Raw genomic sequence first — 20,621 nt, forward strand, 5'->3', positions numbered from 1 at the left:
TTCCTGAGTAATAAATATTTGGGGAAAAATTCAACCTATGCTGAACATTCTGTGTGTTGTAAATACATGGACCATTGTTTAAATGATTAAATTTAAGGTAAAGAAATGTATATGTTAAAACTACCAGGATAAATTCAATGAGTAGAAGAGATAGATGGAAAAAAGGTAAAGAAAGGAGAGAAAAAGAAACAGGAAGTCAAGGAAGATGATGCCAAACGCCACAGGGGTAGATGAGGACCGACCCTTGCAGATCAGCAACTACAGTCAAATCTAAGTCCAGGATGTAAATAAAAGAGAAGTAGGAAATTGCTCATTTGGCAAATATCACTCAGCTATTCGGAGGATTCCAACTTTGAGGGTTCAACTAAAACTTTTCAGCTTTATGGTGGGCTTATCAGGACAGAGCGCCATTGAAAGCAAGGGAGGATCTGTGACAGTTGGACAGGTTTTAAGGCAAAAAAAAAATATTCTGAGGGAAAAGCACTATAGAAATAAGTAAAGGGTAACCACACAGTGATAAGAGGTTCAATTCGCTAGGAAAATATCACATTTGTGCTAAGTAACATGTCTTCAAAATATGGAGTTAGGACTGGGGAGATGATTCATTAGGTAAAGTGCTTTCCAGACAAACATGAAGACCTGGGTCTGATGCCCAGAATCTCTCTCTTTCTTACACACACACACACACACACACACACACACTCTCACTCAAGCACTCAATACACTCAAACACACACTCAAGGACACACACACTCAAGCACACACACACTCAAGCACAGACACATTCTCAAGCACACACACACACTCAAGCACACACATGCATACACACACTCAAGCACACACACATGCACAAGCACGCATGCTCATGCACAGGCACACACCAAGCTTGGTTGCATTCACTTGGAATCCGAGTGATGTGATTGTTATATTGATGAAGAGACAGGAATAAATCACAAAGAATAGTAATGGGACTCCAGCATGGATGCAGAAATCTAAAAGAATAGTTGTCAGTGAGTAACTCTGTATCTGTAAACAGGAAAATTTAAGGGAAAAGGTTAAGTTACAAAGTAACTTAAGAGAAAAGAGAAAGGCAGACAGAGTTCAGCTACCCAGGAGGCCGAGGGCAGAGGGAGCCTAAGTTCAAGGCCTAGCTGAACTAGTTAGTGAGCCTGTCACAAAATAACAACACGCAAATGGGAGACTTGGGAGTGTAGCTCCAGGGTAGAGGTCCTGCTTAGGCTATGGAACCACCTAAGTTCCATCCTTAGAATTGCTTTGGGGCAGAGGATAGAAAACCTAAACAGCCATATGGTTAGTAAATAACAGTGAGATAAACAAAGAAACAATCCAACAAGAAAAACTTGACTGGGCTAAGGAAAGTTACTCCTCTGAGAACACTCAGTCTCAAGAGTTTTCTCTGGCAAAAGCAGATGCATGCTCCAGCAATAGGCAATTCCAGTCACACACAGCAGTAAGACACACAGCAGCGGAAAGAGTAAGAGGGGCTGTAAATAGTGTCAGGCAGAGGAGTAGCCATGCAGTCTCACTCCTGAGTAATGGTGGCAGAACCTCAAAACAAAGCAGCATGCAGGACTCAGGGATACGGAGACACAAAGGTTTGTCTTATTTGTCCTGGTTTGCTTATTTCAGAATTGTAAGATAGATTCAACATTGATCTTTCAAAGCTAGTAAAAAACAGTCAGTAGTGTAGAGGAGAGCAACATGTGAGTTCTGTGACAATGCATTATCATGAAAATATCTCTTACATCCAAGAGTTGGGAACTTTTGCTAGACCTTACAACCAAGGTAGTAACACACCTTAAGCTCACTTAAGGCTGATTGGTGTCCTAAGGCTGATTGGTGTCCTGCTGTGTGCTCAGCCTGTCTGTTCCACCTGCCTCTGGGAGAACAATGTAACAACCATCTTTGTCTTAGATTTCCCACAGAAGCAGTTTTTTGCAGCCTAAGCTTTAATCTTGAATTGTGTTTTTCTTCCATGCCGCTGGCCCAGAGCAATGCGTGGTGTGCTTGAATGTATGCTATGATAACCATTTGTTGAAAAATAGCAAACAGGACAAAAGAGACCTTGTACAATAACTATCTGCCACCAGTTCTGGAAAGAGCACAGAGATAGACTGTCTGCGGGACCGCTTGTTATCTGGGAAGGTTAGAACCGGTAGCTTTACTCCGTGTAAAACTCGGTTAAAGTATTTCTGTGAGACAGTCATCATGCCTTCCTCCTGGAAAGCTGTCTAATAGAGGAGAGCCAAGCCCTTTGTTAGGGACAGATTCACAAAGACAGCATTCAGGAAGGCACAGATTCAGACACATCTGACAGACGGACAGATTGCAGGCAGGACAGAAACCGTAAGCCACACAGAGACAGAAGACACATGGAGAAGGGTAGGAGAATTTATATCTGGGCTGGCTCTTGGTCAAAGTCCAAGAGGACACACGTGCTGGATCCTTTTTGTTAATGTGATGTCGACGCATATCGGCACATCTGAGACTACTCTACTGCCTTTAATCTATGTGGGGGCAATAGAACCAGAGAAACAATCCAATGTGAGACCTCTTGACACATTAAGAAGCAAGGCACCTTTCTGATACTTGAAGACATCCTTTAATTGCAAGCACTCTAGCACGGACTGCTAAGAGTGGTCCTTTTAAAACTAGGAAAAGAAGGGTGTCATTTCTCAACACTTCTGCTTCACATGGTCCTGGGGTGCCAGCTGATGCTATAAGTAAACTCGAGCAGGGGTTTCCTGCATTAAGTAACAGTCTTAGCACTTCAGAGACTTTCGGTATGGAGGAGGATCTATAGACTATTCCTGTCCTCTTCTACCAGTGGAATTTCTATTTTATGCTTGCCACAGAAGTAAAAATAAATATGATTTCAGGGGCTGGTGGGGTTGTTCAGTGGTTGAGAGCCCTTGCTAGAAGCTCCCAGCACCACGTGGTGGCTCAGTCGCCTAGCATGCAAGAGGCCCTGGGTTCAATCCTAGCCTCCCCCTCCCCCAAGTCCTAGTCAGTACTGTCAGTTACAAAATTGACATGCAAAAACAAAACAAAAAAAACCCTCCAAAACCTGCTGTCTTAAGAGCGAGCACCTGAACTGACCACTGGTTTTCACTGAATATTATTTTGACTTGAAGAATGATAGAGAAACTCCCATTGTTCAGACTTCAGCATTTGGCTGATCTTGCCTTGAAAATGCGCATGCCTTTAATCCCAGCACTCGGGAGGCAGAGGCAGGCGGATTTCTGAGTTCGAGGCCAGCCTGGTCTAACAATCCGCAGCATTTGTTGCCAATGAAGAAGTCCAAGCTTTCAAGAGAACAATGGGAATTTACAAAGCCCTCACCCACCTCTGTGAGCTTGACAGCCTCAGGGTTTTCACAGATTTTCAACCCAACAGTGGGGAGATCTGCTCTACTCAGCATCTCTGTGTTTTGTAAAATGATGTATGGTGCTACAAAATCACATATTCAAGGTGTGTTACAGTTCGGTGGACATCACGGTGTATGGAAAGGTCACTGATATATTTTTGGATCTCGTGTTACAATGAATATTTAAAAATTAGCACTTGCATCTAACAAGAATATGGACAGATATCTCATAAGAATGTCAAGTATTTCAAATTCTCAACTACATACCTGTGAGATTCGATCCCCCTCCCTTCCCTTCAGGGATTGGCACTAGAATGGACCTAGGGGGTTCCTGAGTGGGAGGAAAGGGTTCTGCCCTTGAGCTCCAGCTCCTAGCCTGAAGACGCACATCTGCATAGTGGACGCCATTGTTCATCTGCCTAGTAAAGTCCTGTGATCTTTACCAAAAGTATGGGCAGCTTAAAAAGAGCAATTCCCATTACAGCATTTAATTTGCTCTCTCTGTCTCTGTCTCTGTCTCTGTCTCTCTCTCTTATGCGGGGCAATAAATGACACATGCTTCCAGTTCTGACTGGATCTAGCCAGTTGGTTAGACGCCCTCCTTCTGTGGCTGGGGCCCTAGGAGGAAAAATAAACTAGCTTTCAATGCTAGTGTGGCTCAACCCTCCCAATCCTTTCAAGCAAGGAGCACCAGTCAGCACTTCCTATCATAGCCGCTAGAGGGCACCAGCGCCTGCCGAAACGCACAAGGAGGACCCTCAGGTCTGACCGTGCTAGGTGCACCTTGTATCTTCTCTCTACCCCGCATTGAAGCCTGACTCAAGGTGACAGTGGGCTTCCCGACTCTCCCTCCACCCTGGTTGGGTGAGTGATCTGGTGGGTATGTCTAGCCAGTCCCCTGGGCTTTCTGGGACTCAGTGCTGGACATTTGAGCTGGAAAGGCCGGATGCCCTCCATTCTGCTCCCGGCAGCATCAAGGCTTCCCCAGTCCGTGAGATCTCCCACCTCGTGGCCACCACTGGGTAGAGGCCACTGTATTCTCAGCTCTCCCAAGAACCTTTTACCTTTGTGCCTGCCAGGGGGTCCTTGTTCACAAAAGCCTGGACAAACTCCTCGGGCCCAATGTGCTTTAGTCGCTCCTGCATGGGGAGGGGAGAAGAGTCAGAAAAGAAGGAGAGGCACACACTGGGGAGGAGGCACACGCTGGGAGGCATCAAGGGCACAGTCAGGGGTGTGGGTGTGGCAGGGAGGTGCTGTCTTAAGCCTCTGGACCCCTTGTGTTTGGGGAGAGGTCAGCTCATTCCCTTTTACCAGCATGAAGGAGGTCTCAGCTGCTGCTCTGGAAAACTGGGAGAGCAACCTCCCCCTACTTCCAGCCCTCTGTGTGTGTGTGTGTGTGTGTGCGCGCGCGCGCATGTGTGTCCCAAATGGCAAGTTCCTTAGGTCTGAGAAGACCACACAGTGAATGGCATCAGAATGAGAGTTCGAACCCCATTCCTCTGTCCTCCGCCTAGACCCTTAGTTGCCACCTGCAGTCCTCCTGTCCCAGGCATAAGAATCCTGAGGGACCGCTCTAGAGTCTTCTGCAGGCGTACATTGGACTTGGATGAGCTATGCTGGGCTATGCTGAGATCAGGAAAGACAGGTTAGGGACAGTGTTTGCTATTCTAGTGGCTCTTTCCCTGGGTCCCACTCACCAGCTCCACGTGGGTCAGTTGCTGGGCCAGCGTGTAGGGGTCACTGCAGACACCCAGGAGCTCCTTGTGGATGGAGGCTGGAGGCTTGGTCCTGTAGGAGATGGGCTTGTCGGCCCCCACCAGGCTTTCTGGTCCCTGGCCAAGTGACGCCAATTTCTGGTGCAGAGTCTGCAGGAGCTGGTGCACCCTGCTCCCGTAGGTCTAGGGTTGGGGTGAGGGGAGAGGGCACTCAGGCCTGAAGACCCACACCCCAAACTCAACCCCAGTTGCAGGCTCCTGGGCTCCAAAGTGTGTGTGTGTGTTGACTGTGTGTGGTGTATGTGTGTACATGTTTTTTGTGTGTGTTTTGAATGTGTGAGGATGTGGTATGGGTGTGTGTGGTATGTGTATGGTGTGTCTGTGTGGTGTGTGTGATGTGTGTGTGTCTGTGTGTGGTGTATGGGGTGTGTGTGTTGCCTCTGTGGATAAGGCCAGGTACCAGCAAATACCCTGGGATCATTGGACATGTGGTGGTTGGGGCTGAAGTGAAGGCCAGCTGGGGAGAAGGCTGTGGGTTACAGGTGGGGGCTGAGAAAATGCTTCAGGCAGAACATCTCTGGCTAAAACGTACCAGCTATTTCTGGGCTCCGGGACAGAGAAGGTCGGGCAAACCAGCGAAGGAAGGAAGAGGAGGATGGGAAAGCACAGGGCAGACCCAGCCCTGGAAGATTGGCCTCTTACTGGCTCAAGTGGGAACCATCCTGGTCCTCAAGCCTGGCTCAGAACCAGGCTGTGAACCAGCCTCACTCTCCTGCCTAAGTTCCTGGCAATGTCACCTTCCTCACAGGACCCCAGCTAGAATGATGCTATGATGCTGTGTGGGGCAGGAAGCGCCATCTTTGTTATAAGGACCCAGCCCATCTCTGGGCATGCAGGATGCACTCGGTGAATGGTGCAAGGACAAACTTTCTCAGCATGGAGCTTGGAGGGACAGCCTGCTTTGGACTGTTCCCTGAGCTGGGGGCAGGGACAAGAGGTTCCTAGGGGCAACCTCCACTCACAATGGGAAACCCACCAGCTCTCCTTCAGAGACCATATTTCTGTCTTTTAAAAAAGATAATTTTTTAAATTAAAAACAAAAACAAATTAGATGCATATGTGTTTGTTTGCGTGCTGGTGCCACACCAGTACAGGTGCCCTGGCAGGCACCAGGGCCCTGGAGCTTGAGTTACAGGTAAGCTGTGATGCTAGTGTGGATGCTGGGAACTGAACTCTGGTCCTTCTGATCTTAACTGCTGAGCCATGTCAGTCCCAGAGACATGATTTCTAAAGAGAGATGCCATTAGCTTAGCTGGATTTATTGAGATGTCCACGTATCCCAAGTGTATCTCAAGAGTTTTGGCCTTTAACCCTGAGGGCCTGTGGCAAATATGTCTTCTAGAGACATCTCTCCTTCTTATGCATCAAGGAGCTGGCCTGAGAGCTGGCCGAGGAGTGGCAGGCAGTTGGGAAACTTGTTCTCTCTGCTGCACTTGTGGTTCATCTGTGGAACCCTCCTTCTGCTCCAAATTACAGGGCCTTGGCCATGAACACTGACTGCCAGCCTAGCTCTACACGGGAGCAGGCCTGTGGGAGGGAGGCCTCTGGAGGCCTGTGCAGGTGGCTTAGCGGGTTACAGAGCCACTGCCAGGCCACCAGTCCCTCTGAGCCCTTGATCTGAGCCTTCTTCACTACCTAATACCATTGCCAGGACAGAAGGGAAAGGTAGAGATACAGGGCCCTGGATTCCCACTTAGCTATACAGGTCCCGCCTCCTCCACGGGCTCCAGAGGGCCCATTGAGGTATTTATACTATGCAGTGTGGGGAGAGAAGGGCCCAGAGGAAGCCGGAAACAGGCTCAGGTCCTGGGTGGGAAGAAAGGTACAGGAAGGGGAAGCGACTTCTACCCTGCCTGGCCCACCTCGTCACACGGGGAGATGCGGCCCACCACGTCTGTCAGGTGTCCAATGGTGGACTCCTCTTCAAAGTCCCGTGGGAAGGTCTCAGTCCACTCGGCTAACAACTGGAGCAATTTGGCACCAAACTTCCGGACTCGGGCCTGCAAGGGAAAGCAGGGGCCACTTGGTGGGGCTGTAGCAAGCCTCTCACTGAGCGGGCTCTGCCCATTACGGGCCCTTGCCGTAGTTGTGGTAAGCCTCAGGCTACCTGTGCCCTGCAGCAGGGAGAGAACAACAGAGCAGAGGGTGGGAGGGGAGACACCTTGGCTCTGCTCACACCCAGGATGGAGGTGAGACAGACATACATTTTGAGACCAGGTCCATCTCATTTCTACCACCGACAGCATCCCTGGCCTCTCCCTTTCCTAGGGTCGGGATATCTTAGTTTTCCCATGGGGCTCCTCCTCTCTCTCCAGAGAGACAAGCCCTGCTGATTGACTCAGGGATAGAACTATATGAATCCTGGCCAATCAGATCCCGGGATTCTAAGGCATCACGTGACTGCACGCAGCGGAGCATGTGACCTAAGCTTGGTCAATGAAATCTCAACCTTTTACCTTTAAAGGTCTTCCCGCGTAACTGAGAAGTTAGATGGTCACCCTGACAAAGGAGACCACCTACCATTGTGCAGGAGAATCAGCCGGCACAAGGGGAGGCCTGTGGTCCCAGATAAAACCAGGCGGGGAGCATCAGAGTAGGAAAACCCATGTCCTGTTGGGTGATTTGGGCTCCTCAAAGAGAAGTACCTACTGCTGGGCGAGCTCGTGAGTCAGTCATGGCCTTTTGCTTGGGCCAGTTGAAGCTGGGTTTCTGTACCCAAAAGCCTGACTGACGCAGGCATAGAAAATTACAGGATCAGGCAGGGAGAGGAGAAAGGGTCTGCGGAGGCATAGCATAGAGAAGCCATCCTCATACAGAAAAGGAATGTAACTGAAAAGAAATTGTGCAGAGGCATGGGGCTACCGGTGGTAAGGGCCCTAAAGAGTAGGTTCTGGGGGCTCAGGTCTAGCTTTAATAGATCTCACAGGACTTTGGAAAAAGGCACAGGGATAAGGGCGGCCTATTCTTGCAGGTTCTGGGCCTCAGTTAAGTGAGAAGCTTAATAGGTGCCCTTTCCAGAGGATGGAGTAACCACTGCCTCCCTCAAAAGCTGACGCTGTGAGGTCAGATCCAGGGGGTACCTATGCACGCAGAGCCGCGCCCTGCCCAGGTCCTCACCTTGTCCAGCACCGGCTTGTCCAGCTGTTGCTGCTCTATGCACAGGTGACACACCCGAGCCAGGAGCTCTCGGGGCTCGATGAAGAGACGAGAGCTCAGCAGGAAGGTGAAGATGTAGGTTTTCTGGTGAGGATAGCACACAAACTCATCAGCGCACAGAGGATGTGTCATCAGCCTGACCCGGGACCAGGGCTGACCATTCCCAGCCCTGTCACCTGTGCCGTGCTCTCCAGCCCCTTCCCCATGCCAGGCGGCGGCTCACCCACCTCGGGATAGTAATCGGCTGTGGGCACGAGGTGTTGGATCAGGGTGTCCAAAGAGGCTGAGGATGGAGCTCCATCCAGGAGGGGCTGCCCGGCCTGCTCTCCTTCTGTGGATTCTGTGGGAGGCGGGCTGAGGCTGCCTGGGGTGACCATGTCGGAGGCAGTCAGTGTCCGGGGCATGCCTGCCTGCAATGGCAAGAAACAGTTGGGGGTAGCTGAGTGGGAGCCCACTGATTCTCTGGGTTCTAGGCTGGAGAACTATGCCTCTGACTGGCCACACTTTTGTTCAGTGAGCACTCGTGAGAGGCTGCCAGTGTCCCCCACTTCACAGCCCAACACCCATTCTCCATTTTCTTATAGCCTCCCCAATTCTTCCCCCAGGAATAATCTCTTCTTCACTGTTTCTCCAGAACCATCTTTCCCCGGAAAACACATCCTTAATAGTTGGTTACCCCTCTACTTCTCTCTATCTTTATAATTCAGGCTGGCCTGCAACTCACAGTAATCCCCCTGCTTCAGAGTCTTCCTCTGCCTGCACTCTAGAGGTGAGCTACCAAGGGCAGGAAAAGTTGTTTGTCCAAGTCCTTAATAGTCCTTAACGTCCATCTTGCCCCAGCTACTGGCCACAAAAATAGACTCAGGATTGAACCTGATCCAGATTAGGGGTTCAGGAACAATCCCAGAGTTTCCTTGACACTTGGAAGCTATTGTTCCCCTGAGGTCCCATTGACTAGATTTTGGGGAATGTAAACTTGACATTGTTGGTTCATCTCAGCATTGTGAGGAGCTAGGAAAGCAGGCACACTCCTTTTTGGAGGGGGAGAGCTGGGGTTGACTGCCTGTGCACAATACCTGTGGCCTCTATGGCTGAGCTAACATCCCAGCTCGCTTTGCTATTTCATTTTGAGGCAGGGTCTTGCTAAGTTGCCCAAGTTGGTTTTGTATGTTCTCTGTAGTCTAGGCAGGCCTTGAACTTATTATGGTCCTCATGCATTAGCCTACAGAGTAGCTCCAAATTCACATCTGACCCCTAGTGGGCATCAGTGGATTTTCATTGTGAGCCCTATTGTAGGCCTGGGGGCTTCTGTCAGTTGGTGGTGTAGCTAAGGACCCTCTGTGGGCATTTCAGTGTTCTCCCTATGTAGGCCTTCTCTAGACCAATGCTGAGCTCTTCTGTGGCCTGGCCAGCAGAGGGCGTATGCGCATTTTAACAGGGAGCCCGTGCTTCATTCCATTTCTTCCACACATGCCTGTAGGTCTGTGAATGTTGAAAAAATTCCAGCCTAGACAGTCAGGTCACCCCTTTTTCTCAAACACAGAATCTTATGGGCTCACCCCCTGAAAGACTCTGGCTTTGCCTGCCTTTTCTGTCCTCCAGTGACCCTTACCTAGAGACAGAAAGACAGGAGGCCAGAACCCACTCAGGGATGAGGGGAACTTCTCCAGAGGGCTGTCCACAGTCTGTGGTGTGGGAGGTGCTGGGATGGGTTACAGAATTAGCGAGTGCTTGGTCAGTCCGTGTGGATGGCAACCTGGACAGCCCTGACCTTGGTGACAGTCACAGCTTAATTTTACCTCCCTAGCAATCTCCAACATTCAATTTTCAGTCCTGAAAACGCAAATTTCACAAACCACCTCTTGCCCATCTGTGTGGGGAAGCCGGTGCAGATGAAGATGGGGGGGCGTGGAGGGAGATCCTGAAGGTTTTCAGTGGAGAGGGTGGCCATCTCTGGAAACAGCAGGTGCTAGCTCTGTCTCATGCCTGGGGCTCAGCACCTGGTTCTAACTCACATGCCAAAATATGTGCGCTTCAAAGTTCCCCTCTCCTGTGTAATGCCTCCCACCTCTTCACTTTGCAGCCTGTCCTGGATTACAGTCCAATTTTCTCCCAGATTGGCCAGTGACAGTGTGGAGGTGACACTGAAACCCTCCGTGGGGCAGGACAGTGGTCTGCCAGGTGGTGGGAGAATCACAGAGGGACGATTCACAAGTCAGTCAAGGAACCTCTCAGAACATCCCTAGGCTTGGCTCAGCTCTGGGCACTTGATGTCCTTGGTGTTGGGTGGCTAGATCCCTAAGCTTATGCTATGAGCTGAAGGGATGTCCTACAGAGGTGACCTGAGAGGGGATGGGTTGCCAAGTAGGAGCGTGGGGAGGCCACTGACTTGAGGACTGAGGGAAGGAATGAGACTGTGGAAAAGCAAGCCTGTCATGGGACCAACAAGGGGAAGGTAGGGTGATTGTGAAAAAGTGTGCTTGGGTGGCCAGGGCCAGGTGCCTCAGGTCCTAAGTGACAAAGTGGTGGATGAGGGCAAGCACAGATGAGCACATCAAGCAAGCGTCTGTGTGTGGAGACACACGTCTTTCCAGGCAGCACACCGAGGCACCAGGCCAGGCCCCCATGTCCTTTCCTGTAAGTATGAATGACTGTGGGATCGGTCTCTTACCTGTCACCCATAGCTTCTTCACACAAATGCAATATGAGCACTTATCTTCCCGTTTCTTTATTACACATAAAACAGCGTAGCCCCCACGCTGCCCCGTTCTGGATTCTTGTCATTAGCACTACATCTCAGAAACAGGCCAGGGTTTGTTTCATCTTTTGCCTAAAATATTTTGTTTTAACTTTTTTTTAAAACAAAACAAAACAAAACAAAACAAAACCTCCAGGCCTGAAGAGATGCTCTTCAGTTCTTTTTTTTTTTTTTTTTTTAAGATTTATTTATTTATTTATTATATGTAAGTACACTGTAGCTGTCTTCAGACACTCCAGAAGAGGGAGTCAGATCTTGTTACGGATGGTTGTGAGCCACCATGTGGTTGCTGGGATTTGAACTCCGGACCTTCGGAAGAGTAGTCGGGTGCTCTTACCCACTGAGCCATCTCACCAGCCCTTGTCTTAACTTTTAAGACCATCTTATTCACTGTTTGTGTGTCTAGGAGTAATTTCTTAAAGTCCCTGGTGAAGCAGCCTAAATGTCCGTCAGTGGATGACTACATAAACAAGACTAGATCTGTGTGAAGAAATCGTATTCTACTTAAAAGAAGGAGACAATCCCGCTATGTCTTACAGCATGGAGAAGCACTGAGGATGCTGAGTTAGGGACAGAAGACAGTTACAAAAAAGACAAAAGCTGGCCTGGGGAGATAGAGGGAGACAGAGCAGCGTACTTCTCCTGTAACTCAGGCTGGACGGAATTCCATGCCCTCTTTTGGTCTCCAGGGGTCCCTGCACTCTCCCTCCTGCTCTCTTTCTCTCCTCCCCTCCCTTTCTCCCTCTTTTCCTCCCTCTAACTGTCTGAATTTCTCTCTTGGCCTTTTTGGTGGCATGCGTCAGCAGGCTTCACTAGTGCTGTAACAAATTCCTAAGATAGTCAATGCATCAAGATAAACAGTTTATTTCAGCTTACTGTTTTCAAGCTTCTTTTTGGTCAGTGACCGGCTGGTCTCATTGCTTTGGGCCAGTGGAGGCACCATGATAGGGCACTTAGTAGGAAAAACAAAACAAAACAAAACAAAACAAAACAAAACAAAACAAAAGAAAACAAAACAAAACACCACCTCACTGGCTTTAGCTGGTAAGTGAAAGAGATGAAGGGCAAGAACTCAGCCACCATAGTCCTCTTCGAGGGCATGGCCTCAGTGATCTGAAAAGCTCTCACTACGTTCTGCCTCTTAAAGGTTCACCACTTTTCACCAAGTTTTGATGCACGGGCTTCTGGAGGAGCATCAAGACCCTAACTAGAGTGAGACCAGGTATAAGTTACTTGGATCATCGCTGTGATTAAATACCCCGAGAAACACAGCTTATGGGAGAAACGGTTCATTTGGTCATGGGCAGAGAAGTCATGGCAGCTGGAGCTAGAGGCATCCAGTCACATTGCACCCATAGTGACAAAGCAGAGAGTAATAAAGGCTCATGCTCAACCCGGCTTTCTCCTTTTTATACAACCCAGAACCCGAGCTTAGGTACACCCTGTGCTGATTCCTTCTGGGGTAATCGTCCCCACCTTAACCTAGTCAAAATAACCTCATGGGCATGGCTGGAGGCTGACCTAATCAAGATAATGAATTCCTCTCTATTGTTTTTTTTTTTTTTTTTCAAGACAGGGTTTCTCTGTGTAGCCCTGGCTGTCCTGGAACTCACTTTGTAGACCAGGCTGGCCTTGAACTCAGAAATCTGCCTGCCTCTGCCTTCCAAGTGCTGGGATTAAAGGTGTGCGCCATCACGCCTGGCAATTAATTCCTCATAAAGGCAGTCAGCATTAGCCATCACAGTCCACAAATAGATGAGATCTATACGCTACAAGGCTGCCTGTGTGTCTTTCATTCAGGAACCTAGACCACTGGGACAGGCGTCCAGGAACAAGCACCTGAGATTAGAACTATCAATCAGCTACAGCAACAGAGCCTTGCACTGCCAAGTCCATTCTGGGGCTTGTCCCGGCAAGTGCCCTTGTTTTCGCCCTAGCAGAAAAGCTGTGGGTCACCTATCGTCATGTGGCTTTCACCGTGTTGAGGTCACTGCTTCCTGGTGTGTTGGGTGTTTTGGTTTGTGAACAGTGTTCAACGTTGCCAATTCTTGTTCTGCACTGAGATGACCGTGCATGCGTGCTTTCCTGTGAGTGTGCATTGCACCACGTTTCAGTAGACCCATCCTTGCATTCCACCCATAGGTCCCACTTAGCTCCATTGTAGAATCCTGTTTAATGTGCTGTTAAATGTGGTTTGATAGTTTTTTGTTGTTGCTGCTGCTGCTGAGGACTTTTGCGTCGATGTTTCTGAAGAAGTATTGCCCTTGAATTTTCCTTTATTGTGGATGTTGTGACTGTTAAGCATTCACAAATCCCCAAAGACCACCAAGGAGTTGATTCACCAAGGATGCGATCACACTAGGGTCTTTTTTATTCAAGCTTGAGCTCCGGGTCACAGCTGATGCTGACACAGCAGGATGACGGGAGGGTGAAGCCCCGAGCCCAGTTTTAAGCAAGCATTTATAGAGGCAAGCACACAAGCAAGGTGTGTGTGTGTGTGTGTGTGTGGGGGGGGTGTTCTAGCCTGGCACACATCTGGTTGGAGGGCCATTATGGAATTTTGTTGCCCTTTAAAATAATTGGCTGTGCTGGGAGCTTAACTTAACTTCTGCTTTCCTCCTGATTGGTGGTTGTCAGGTGCAGGCTTGACTGAGAGTAACCTGGAAACTTAGTACTGGGGCAGGCTTGTTACTTAATTCAAGTTCAACCTTAGGTCAGCTTCTCTAAGACGGAGTCTGAACCTAAGAGCAGGTCTGGTCTCTCAGTAGGGTCTGTGGATCAGACCAAATGCTTGTCAGATAGTGTGAGCTAGGACGCATCCCCCAGTTCAATTATTGGTAAAAGTTTGAAAGGATTTATATTAACTGTTCACACACTTAACAGCGAAGTCTTGCACTTTTCTCTGTTGGTGGCTTCTGATTACTAATGGATCTCTAAACTAGTCTCAGGGCTTCCTCAAACCTTCATTTCTTTGTAATTTGGATGCCATAACTTTTGTGTTTCTAGAAATTTCCATTCATTTACCTAGCTTATTCAATTTTTTTTTTTTTTGGTTTTTTGAGACAGGGTTTCTCTGTATAGCCCTGGCTGTCCTGGAACTCACTTTGTAGACCAGGCTGGCCTCAAACTCAGAAATCCGCCTGCCTCTGCCTCCCGAGTGCTGGGATTTAAAGGCGTGCGCCACCACGCCCGGCGTTTATTCAATTTCTTGAATTGAGCATGACATTACGACCACCCTTCAACATCTGCAGCACTGGTTCTGTTCAGTTGTTCTTCTTTTTCTTTTTTTTTTAATTTTTAATATTTTTATTACATATTTTCCTCAATTACATTTCCAATGCTATCCCAAAAGTCCCCCATAGCACCCCCCACTTCCCTACCCACCCTTTCCCATTCTTTTGGCCTATATTGGGGCATATAAAGTTTGCAAGTCCAATGGGCCTCTCTTTCCATTGATGGCCGAGTAGGCCATCTTTCGATACATATGCAGCTAGAGACAAGAGCTCCGGGGTTCTGGTTAGTACATCATGTTGTTCCAACAATAGGGTTGCAGATCCCTTTAGCTCCTTGGGTACTTTCTCTAGCTTCTCCATTGGGAGCCCTGTGATACATCCAATAGCTGACTGTGAACATCCACTCCTGTGTTTGCTAGGCCCCGGCATCGTCTCACAAGAGACAGCTATATTTGGGTCCTTTCAGCAAAATCTTGCTAGTGTATGCAATGGTGTCAGCGTTTAGAAGCTGCTTATGGGATGGATCCCTGGACACGGCAGTCTCTAAATGGTCCATCCTTTCATCACAGCTACGAACTTTGTCTCTGTAACTCCTTCCATGGGTGTTTTGTTCCCAATTCTAAGAAGGGGCACAGTGTCCACACTTTGGTCTTCATTCTTCTTGAGTTTCATGCGTTTAGCAAATTGTATCTTATATCTTGGGTATCCTAAGTTTTGGGTTAATATCCACTTATTAGTGAATACATATTGTGTGAGTTCTTTTGTGATTGTGTTACTTCACTCAAGATGATGCCCTCCAGGTCCATCCATTTGGCTAGGAATTTCATAAATTCATTCTTTTTAATAGCTGAGTAGTACTCCATTGTGTAAATGTACCATAATTTCTGTATCCATTCCTCTGTTGAGGGACATCTGGGTTCTTTCCAGCTTCTGGCTATTATAAATAGGGCTGCTATGAACATAGTGGAGCATGTGTCCTTTTTACCGGTTGGGACATCTTCTGGATATATGCCCAGGAGAGGTATTGCTGGATCCTCCGGTAGTACTATGTCCAATTTCCTGAGGAACCGCCAGACTGATTTCCAGAGTGGTTGTACAAGCTTGCAATCCCACCAACAATGGAGGAGTGTTCCTCTTTCTCCACATCCTCGCCAGAATCTGCTGTCACCTGAATTTTTGATCTTAGCCATTCTGACTGGTATGAGGTGGAATCTCAGGGTTGTTTTGAGTTGCATTTCCCTGATGATTAAGGATGTTGAACATTTTTTCAGGTGCTTCTCTGCCATTCGGTATTCCTTCAGTTCTGAGCCCCATTTTTTAATGGGGTTATTTGAATTTCTGGGGTCCACCTTCTTGAGTTCTTTATATATATTGGATATTAGTCCCTTATCTGATTTAGGATAGGTGAAGATCCTTTCCCAATCTGTTGGTGGTTTTTTTGTCTTATTGATGGTGTCTTTAGCCTTGCAGAAGCTTTGCAGTTTCATGAGGTCCCACTTGTCAATTCTCGATCTTAAAGCACAAGCCATTACTGTTCTATTCAGGAATTTTTCCCCTGTGCCCATATCTTCAAGGCTTTTCCCCACTTTCTCCTCTATAAGTTTCAGTGTCTCTGGTTTTATGTGTAGTTCCTTGATCCACTTAGACTTGACCTTAGTACAGGGAGATAGGAATGGATCGATTCGCATTCTTCTACATGTTAACAACCAGTTGTGCCAGCACCATTTGTTGAAAATGCTGTCTTTCTTCCACTGGATGTTTTTAGCTCCCTTGTCGAAGATCAAGTGACCATAGGTGTGTGGGTTCATTTCTGGGTCTTCAATTCTATTCCATTGGTCTATTTGTCACTATACCAGTACCATGCAGTTTTTATCACAATTGCTCTGTAGTAGAGCTTTAGGTCCGGCATGGTGATTCCACCAGAGGTTCTTTTATCCTTGAGAAGAGTTTTTGCTATCCTAGGTTTTTTGTTATTCCAGATGAATTTGCAGATTGCACTTTCTAATTCGTTGAAGAATTGAGTTGGAATTTTGATGGGGATTGCATTGAATCTGTAGATTGCTTTTGGCAAGATAGCCATTTTTACAATGTTGATCCTGCCAATCCATGAGCATGGGAGATCTTTCCATCTTCTGAGATCTTCTATAATTTCTTTCTTCAGAGACTTGAAGTTTTTATTATACAGATCTTTCACTTCCTTAGTTAGAGTCACGCCAAGATATTTTATATTATTTGTGACTATTGAGAAGGGTGTTGTTTCCCTAATTTCTTTCTCAGCCTGTTTATTCTTTGTGTAGAGAAAGGCCATTGATTTGTTTGAGTTAATTTTATATCCAGCTACTTCACCGAAGCTGTTTATCAGGCTTAGGAGTTCTCTGGTGGAATTTTTAGGGTCACTTATATATACTATCATATCATCTGCAAAAAGTGATATTTTGACTTCATCTGTTCTTCTTTTTCTTCAGGACTTTTGGGAGCTCTTGGAAGAGGTATGAGTCCCAGGTTTTTCTCAGGGCCTAGAGCAAGTCTGTTGTTTGGACAGGTGCCTGGAGTTGGTATCTAGGGTCTCAGCCAGCTCAGGGTACTGGTAAAGTGGCTAATCTGCTGGGCTGCTTCTTCAGGAACAAGGAACAACCTGTGCCCGTAGGGGTTGAAGCCATGAACACAGGGCTCTTTCCACGGGTCTAGATAAAGAACTTGCTCTACCTACTCCAGACAGGTTCTGACCTCCAGAGGTTTCAGTAAGAAACAAAGTCTGTTTCTCACTGATGAAGTGGAAACTTAAGGGTTCTTTGGAAAGTTGGTTGGATGGTGTTTTGCTGAGACAAACACGGGAAGGAACGTTTAGCTGAAGTGGGCACAGGTAAAAGACCAAGGCAGACTCGTGAAGGAAAGTTTAGCTAAAGCAGACACAGGTAAAAGGATGTTTTGCTAAAACAAGCATGTGAAAGGGCATGTGATAAAAGATTCCTTGCTAACAACATGCATGTATTGGTCCTTCTTACACTGCATACTTGAACTGCACTTGTTAGGACTGCATAGAGAGAAACACATCAAGAAACATCTGGTGGTGTGCTGCAGTTTCTTGCCGCTTCTGAGGACTCAGGCTGATTGACAAAGTGATGTCAACTAAGGCAGACACACATGCTGAGGCAAGGTCTGTGGAGGACACATGACATTTGGACGATATAAATAGGACTTGACAGACAGTGGCTGAGGCTGAACTTGGCTTGCTTATAGAGCTAGCGGTACAACGTTTGTGGCTCTTCTTTTTTTTTTTAATTTTTTATTAGGTATTTTCCTCATTTACATTTCCAATGCTATCCCAAAAGTCCCCCATACCCTCCCCCCATCCCCCCTACCCACCCACTCCCACTTTTTGGCCCTGGCGTTCCCCTGTACTGGGGCATATAAAGTTTCCAAGTCCAATGGGCCTCTCTTTCCAGTGATGGCCGACTAGGCCATCTTTTGATACATATGCAGCTAGAGTCAAGAGCTCTGGGGTACTGGTTAGTTCATAATGTTGTTCCACCTATAGTTTGTGGCTCTTCTGTCTTCACTGATCTCCACTTCACCTGAGAGAGGCACAGCTGAGAACTTCTGTCCTGGTCCCTCCTGCTGACTCGAGCCGAGGCTGAAGTCTGGCTGTCTCTACTAGGTAGAGCCACCACTGCTGACTCATGTTTGCTATCCTGACTCTACAAAACTGGGTTGCTGGTGTATCCCTAAAGTGTTTGGGAGTGGATCAAGTTGCTGCTGCTGACCTGTCAACTGAACTTCCGATTTCCAGACAACACAGATGGGAGTTGCTCCAAAACCCTTTCTAAACAGGTCCACTCCCCCCCCCCCCCGTATCCTCTCTTTCCCACTACCTCTGGTGAGTGGTGGGCTAAAAGAGGGGTTAAAATGTTTAAAAACCATCATTAAAAATAAGGTTTAAAAATATTAAGTTTACACAGTCACATAAACCTTAAAGGATAAAGTTCTTTCATTAGATGGTCTCTCACTTCACAGTAACAAACGTAGGCCCTAGGTGGTAACTGAGCAGACAAGGTCACCCGTGGGACACTTGTGGCCTTCCCTGCATCCCTGGCTCCCAACTCGAGACCAAGCTCTTGTCCTTGACCCTGTGAAGTGGGACTTGATAAACATTGAGTTGAGGGCAGATGTGGCTTGAATATTCAGCAGGGCACAGAGTCTGGAGGCCGAGGAGGACCACCCTAACATGAGGGATCCTCAGGACAGCCCAGCCTTCCAGGATTAAGGATACCCCTGAGCATGGCCTGCTGGATTCAGCTGATGGAGAGAGACTCCAGTGTCCAGCCCTGCCCTCCCCTTGCACAGGAGCATTGTGGGTGGCTAGAGGAAGCCACTCTATGCAGATTTTGACCATGCCATGTCATTTCTAGCTTTTCCAATCTTGTCTAGCTAGCCTCTAGGGTCCCCATCTTCTGCCTTGGCAAAAATTGGGATTGAGGCATGTCTCATTTCACCAGAAGGACTCCTGTCTGTTCTCTGTAGCCTGGAGGATGCTGTGGCCTCTCATAGGCCTAAGGCTTCCCTAGGTTGAGAATTCACCTGACTTTATCCACAGGGGGCTGGTGACAGCACTGGCTGGGAGACTGGTGACAGCACTGGCTGGGAGAGGGATGCTGAGCTGACTTATCTGGGGCTCCAGATGGCCCCCTGCTCCCGCTGACAGACCCTGCTGCTTCCACACTTCTAGAAGCAGTGGGTTTGGAGAGCTCGGGGCACTTGCAGGCAATCTGTTGTTGCAAGTGGAGAGAAAAAGCCTCACAGTAGATTGGTAGCTGAAAATAGAGTTCTCCAAAGAGGCGTGAGTCGGCTTCTCCCCGCTCCGTTATCCATCCTCAGTCATGTTGACAATTATTTCCTAAACCTTACTTTGAAGAGCTGTCCCACTTAACGGATCCCCCAAACTATAGCAAAGGGCAGATGTTTCTACCTCCCAATGACGCTTTTTTAATCTTAGGTTGAGACAGAGTGTCCTACTATGCAGCTCTGGCTATTCTTAAACTCGAAATGTAGACCAGGCTGGACTTAACTCACAGAGGTCCTCTGACCTCTGCTTCATGAGTGCTGGGGTTAAAGGCATGTATCACCACACCCGGCTCTAATCGCTGTGCTGCTATTGTTGTTGTTGTTGTTAATTTATATGTTGTTGTTATTTATTTATATTATTAATTTATATATATTGTTAATTTATGTTTTATTAATTTATATTATTTATATGTTTTATTTTAATTTATCTGCATTATGTATATGCACCATATGCCTGGTGCCCATGGAAGTCAGAGAGTGTGTCAGATCTCCCGGAACTGGAGTTTCAGCTATCATGTGGCTCACAAAAAACCCCTCAGATCTTCTGCAAGAGCTGAGTGCTTTTAAGCCCCCAGCCCCCACCCCAAACCCCACCCCACCATGCTTCTTTGCTTCCAGAAATCACTTCTTTGGACTGGCTGGCATCCAAGTCATGGAAACTAGAGGAAGGGTAGGGGTGAATGAATCTTGGTTAATAGAATTATAGCATCCTTTTCCCACTGAGCCGGTGGCCCAGGTTATACAATTGTAGTAACTCCCAAGCCTTGTTTGGAGACCATGGAGAAGTGTCCTTTTGATATTTCCCCCTCATCAATAAAACAATTTAAAAACAAGTATTATTATAATAAAACAAACATCTGTGACATCCCAAGCTAATGAAATAAGCATTACTGATAGTAAAAAGTCTGTCCTGCCCTTCTGTCCTGGCCTCACTATTCACTCTAACTTTTGCTGGGTAAGCATCTTGACTTCTGTGCTAAGAGTTTCCTGCTTTTATTTCTGATTTTTCCTATATATCTATCACTAAGCAATATATAGCGATATATTGCTTAATTGATGGAGATATAGGAGATGAATTTATTAATGGCTGAGAAATGCGTCATTAGGTGATTTCATCATTGTGTGAGCACTGGTGCATACTTGTACAAATCTAGACCAGATGGTGCAGCCTATTATGTACACCAAGTGTGTGTGTGTGTGTGTGTGTGTGTGTACATATGCCAGTGTTCCTAGGACTATGAGGAACACAAAAATATGAGAGTAAACCAAAGACAAGAGAAAATGATTCAATCAAGAGAAGTGATAAACATGTAGCTATCAAATTGTGCCCATGTGACATGACATGCTTATTGTCAATTGGGATGGCTAGTATTGTTGATCGACAATGAACCACCGAGGAGATGGGCCTTTAAGTATGCCTGTGGGGAGTTATCTTGATTGTACTAATTGAGGTAGCAAGACTTTCCCAC

The 20,621-nt window shown here is 47.3% G+C and overlaps 1 protein-coding gene across 1 annotated transcript in view; it reads right to left on the bottom strand.

Moving 5' to 3' along the window:
- The window catches only part of Rasgef1c (RasGEF domain family member 1C), an 80,648-nt gene that overhangs the window by 13,949 nt on the left and 46,078 nt on the right, over window positions 1-20,621 (bottom strand). Inside the window, exons 2-6 of the mRNA XM_021177347.3 lie at window positions 8,547-8,729; window positions 8,281-8,403; window positions 7,026-7,163; window positions 5,086-5,286; window positions 4,453-4,527 (exon numbers count right to left, since the gene is read on the bottom strand). Coding sequence (XP_021033006.1) covers window positions 4,453-4,527; window positions 5,086-5,286; window positions 7,026-7,163; window positions 8,281-8,403; window positions 8,547-8,723 — 714 coding nt within the window. The 5' untranslated portion in view covers window positions 8,724-8,729. The remainder of the gene's footprint in view (window positions 1-4,452; window positions 4,528-5,085; window positions 5,287-7,025; window positions 7,164-8,280; window positions 8,404-8,546; window positions 8,730-20,621) is intronic.

Source organism: Mus caroli, unplaced genomic scaffold, assembly GCF_978045245.1.
Source record: "Mus caroli unplaced genomic scaffold, Mus_caroli_1 scaffold_13, whole genome shotgun sequence".
Lineage (NCBI taxonomy): Eukaryota > Metazoa > Chordata > Mammalia > Rodentia > Muridae > Mus > Mus caroli.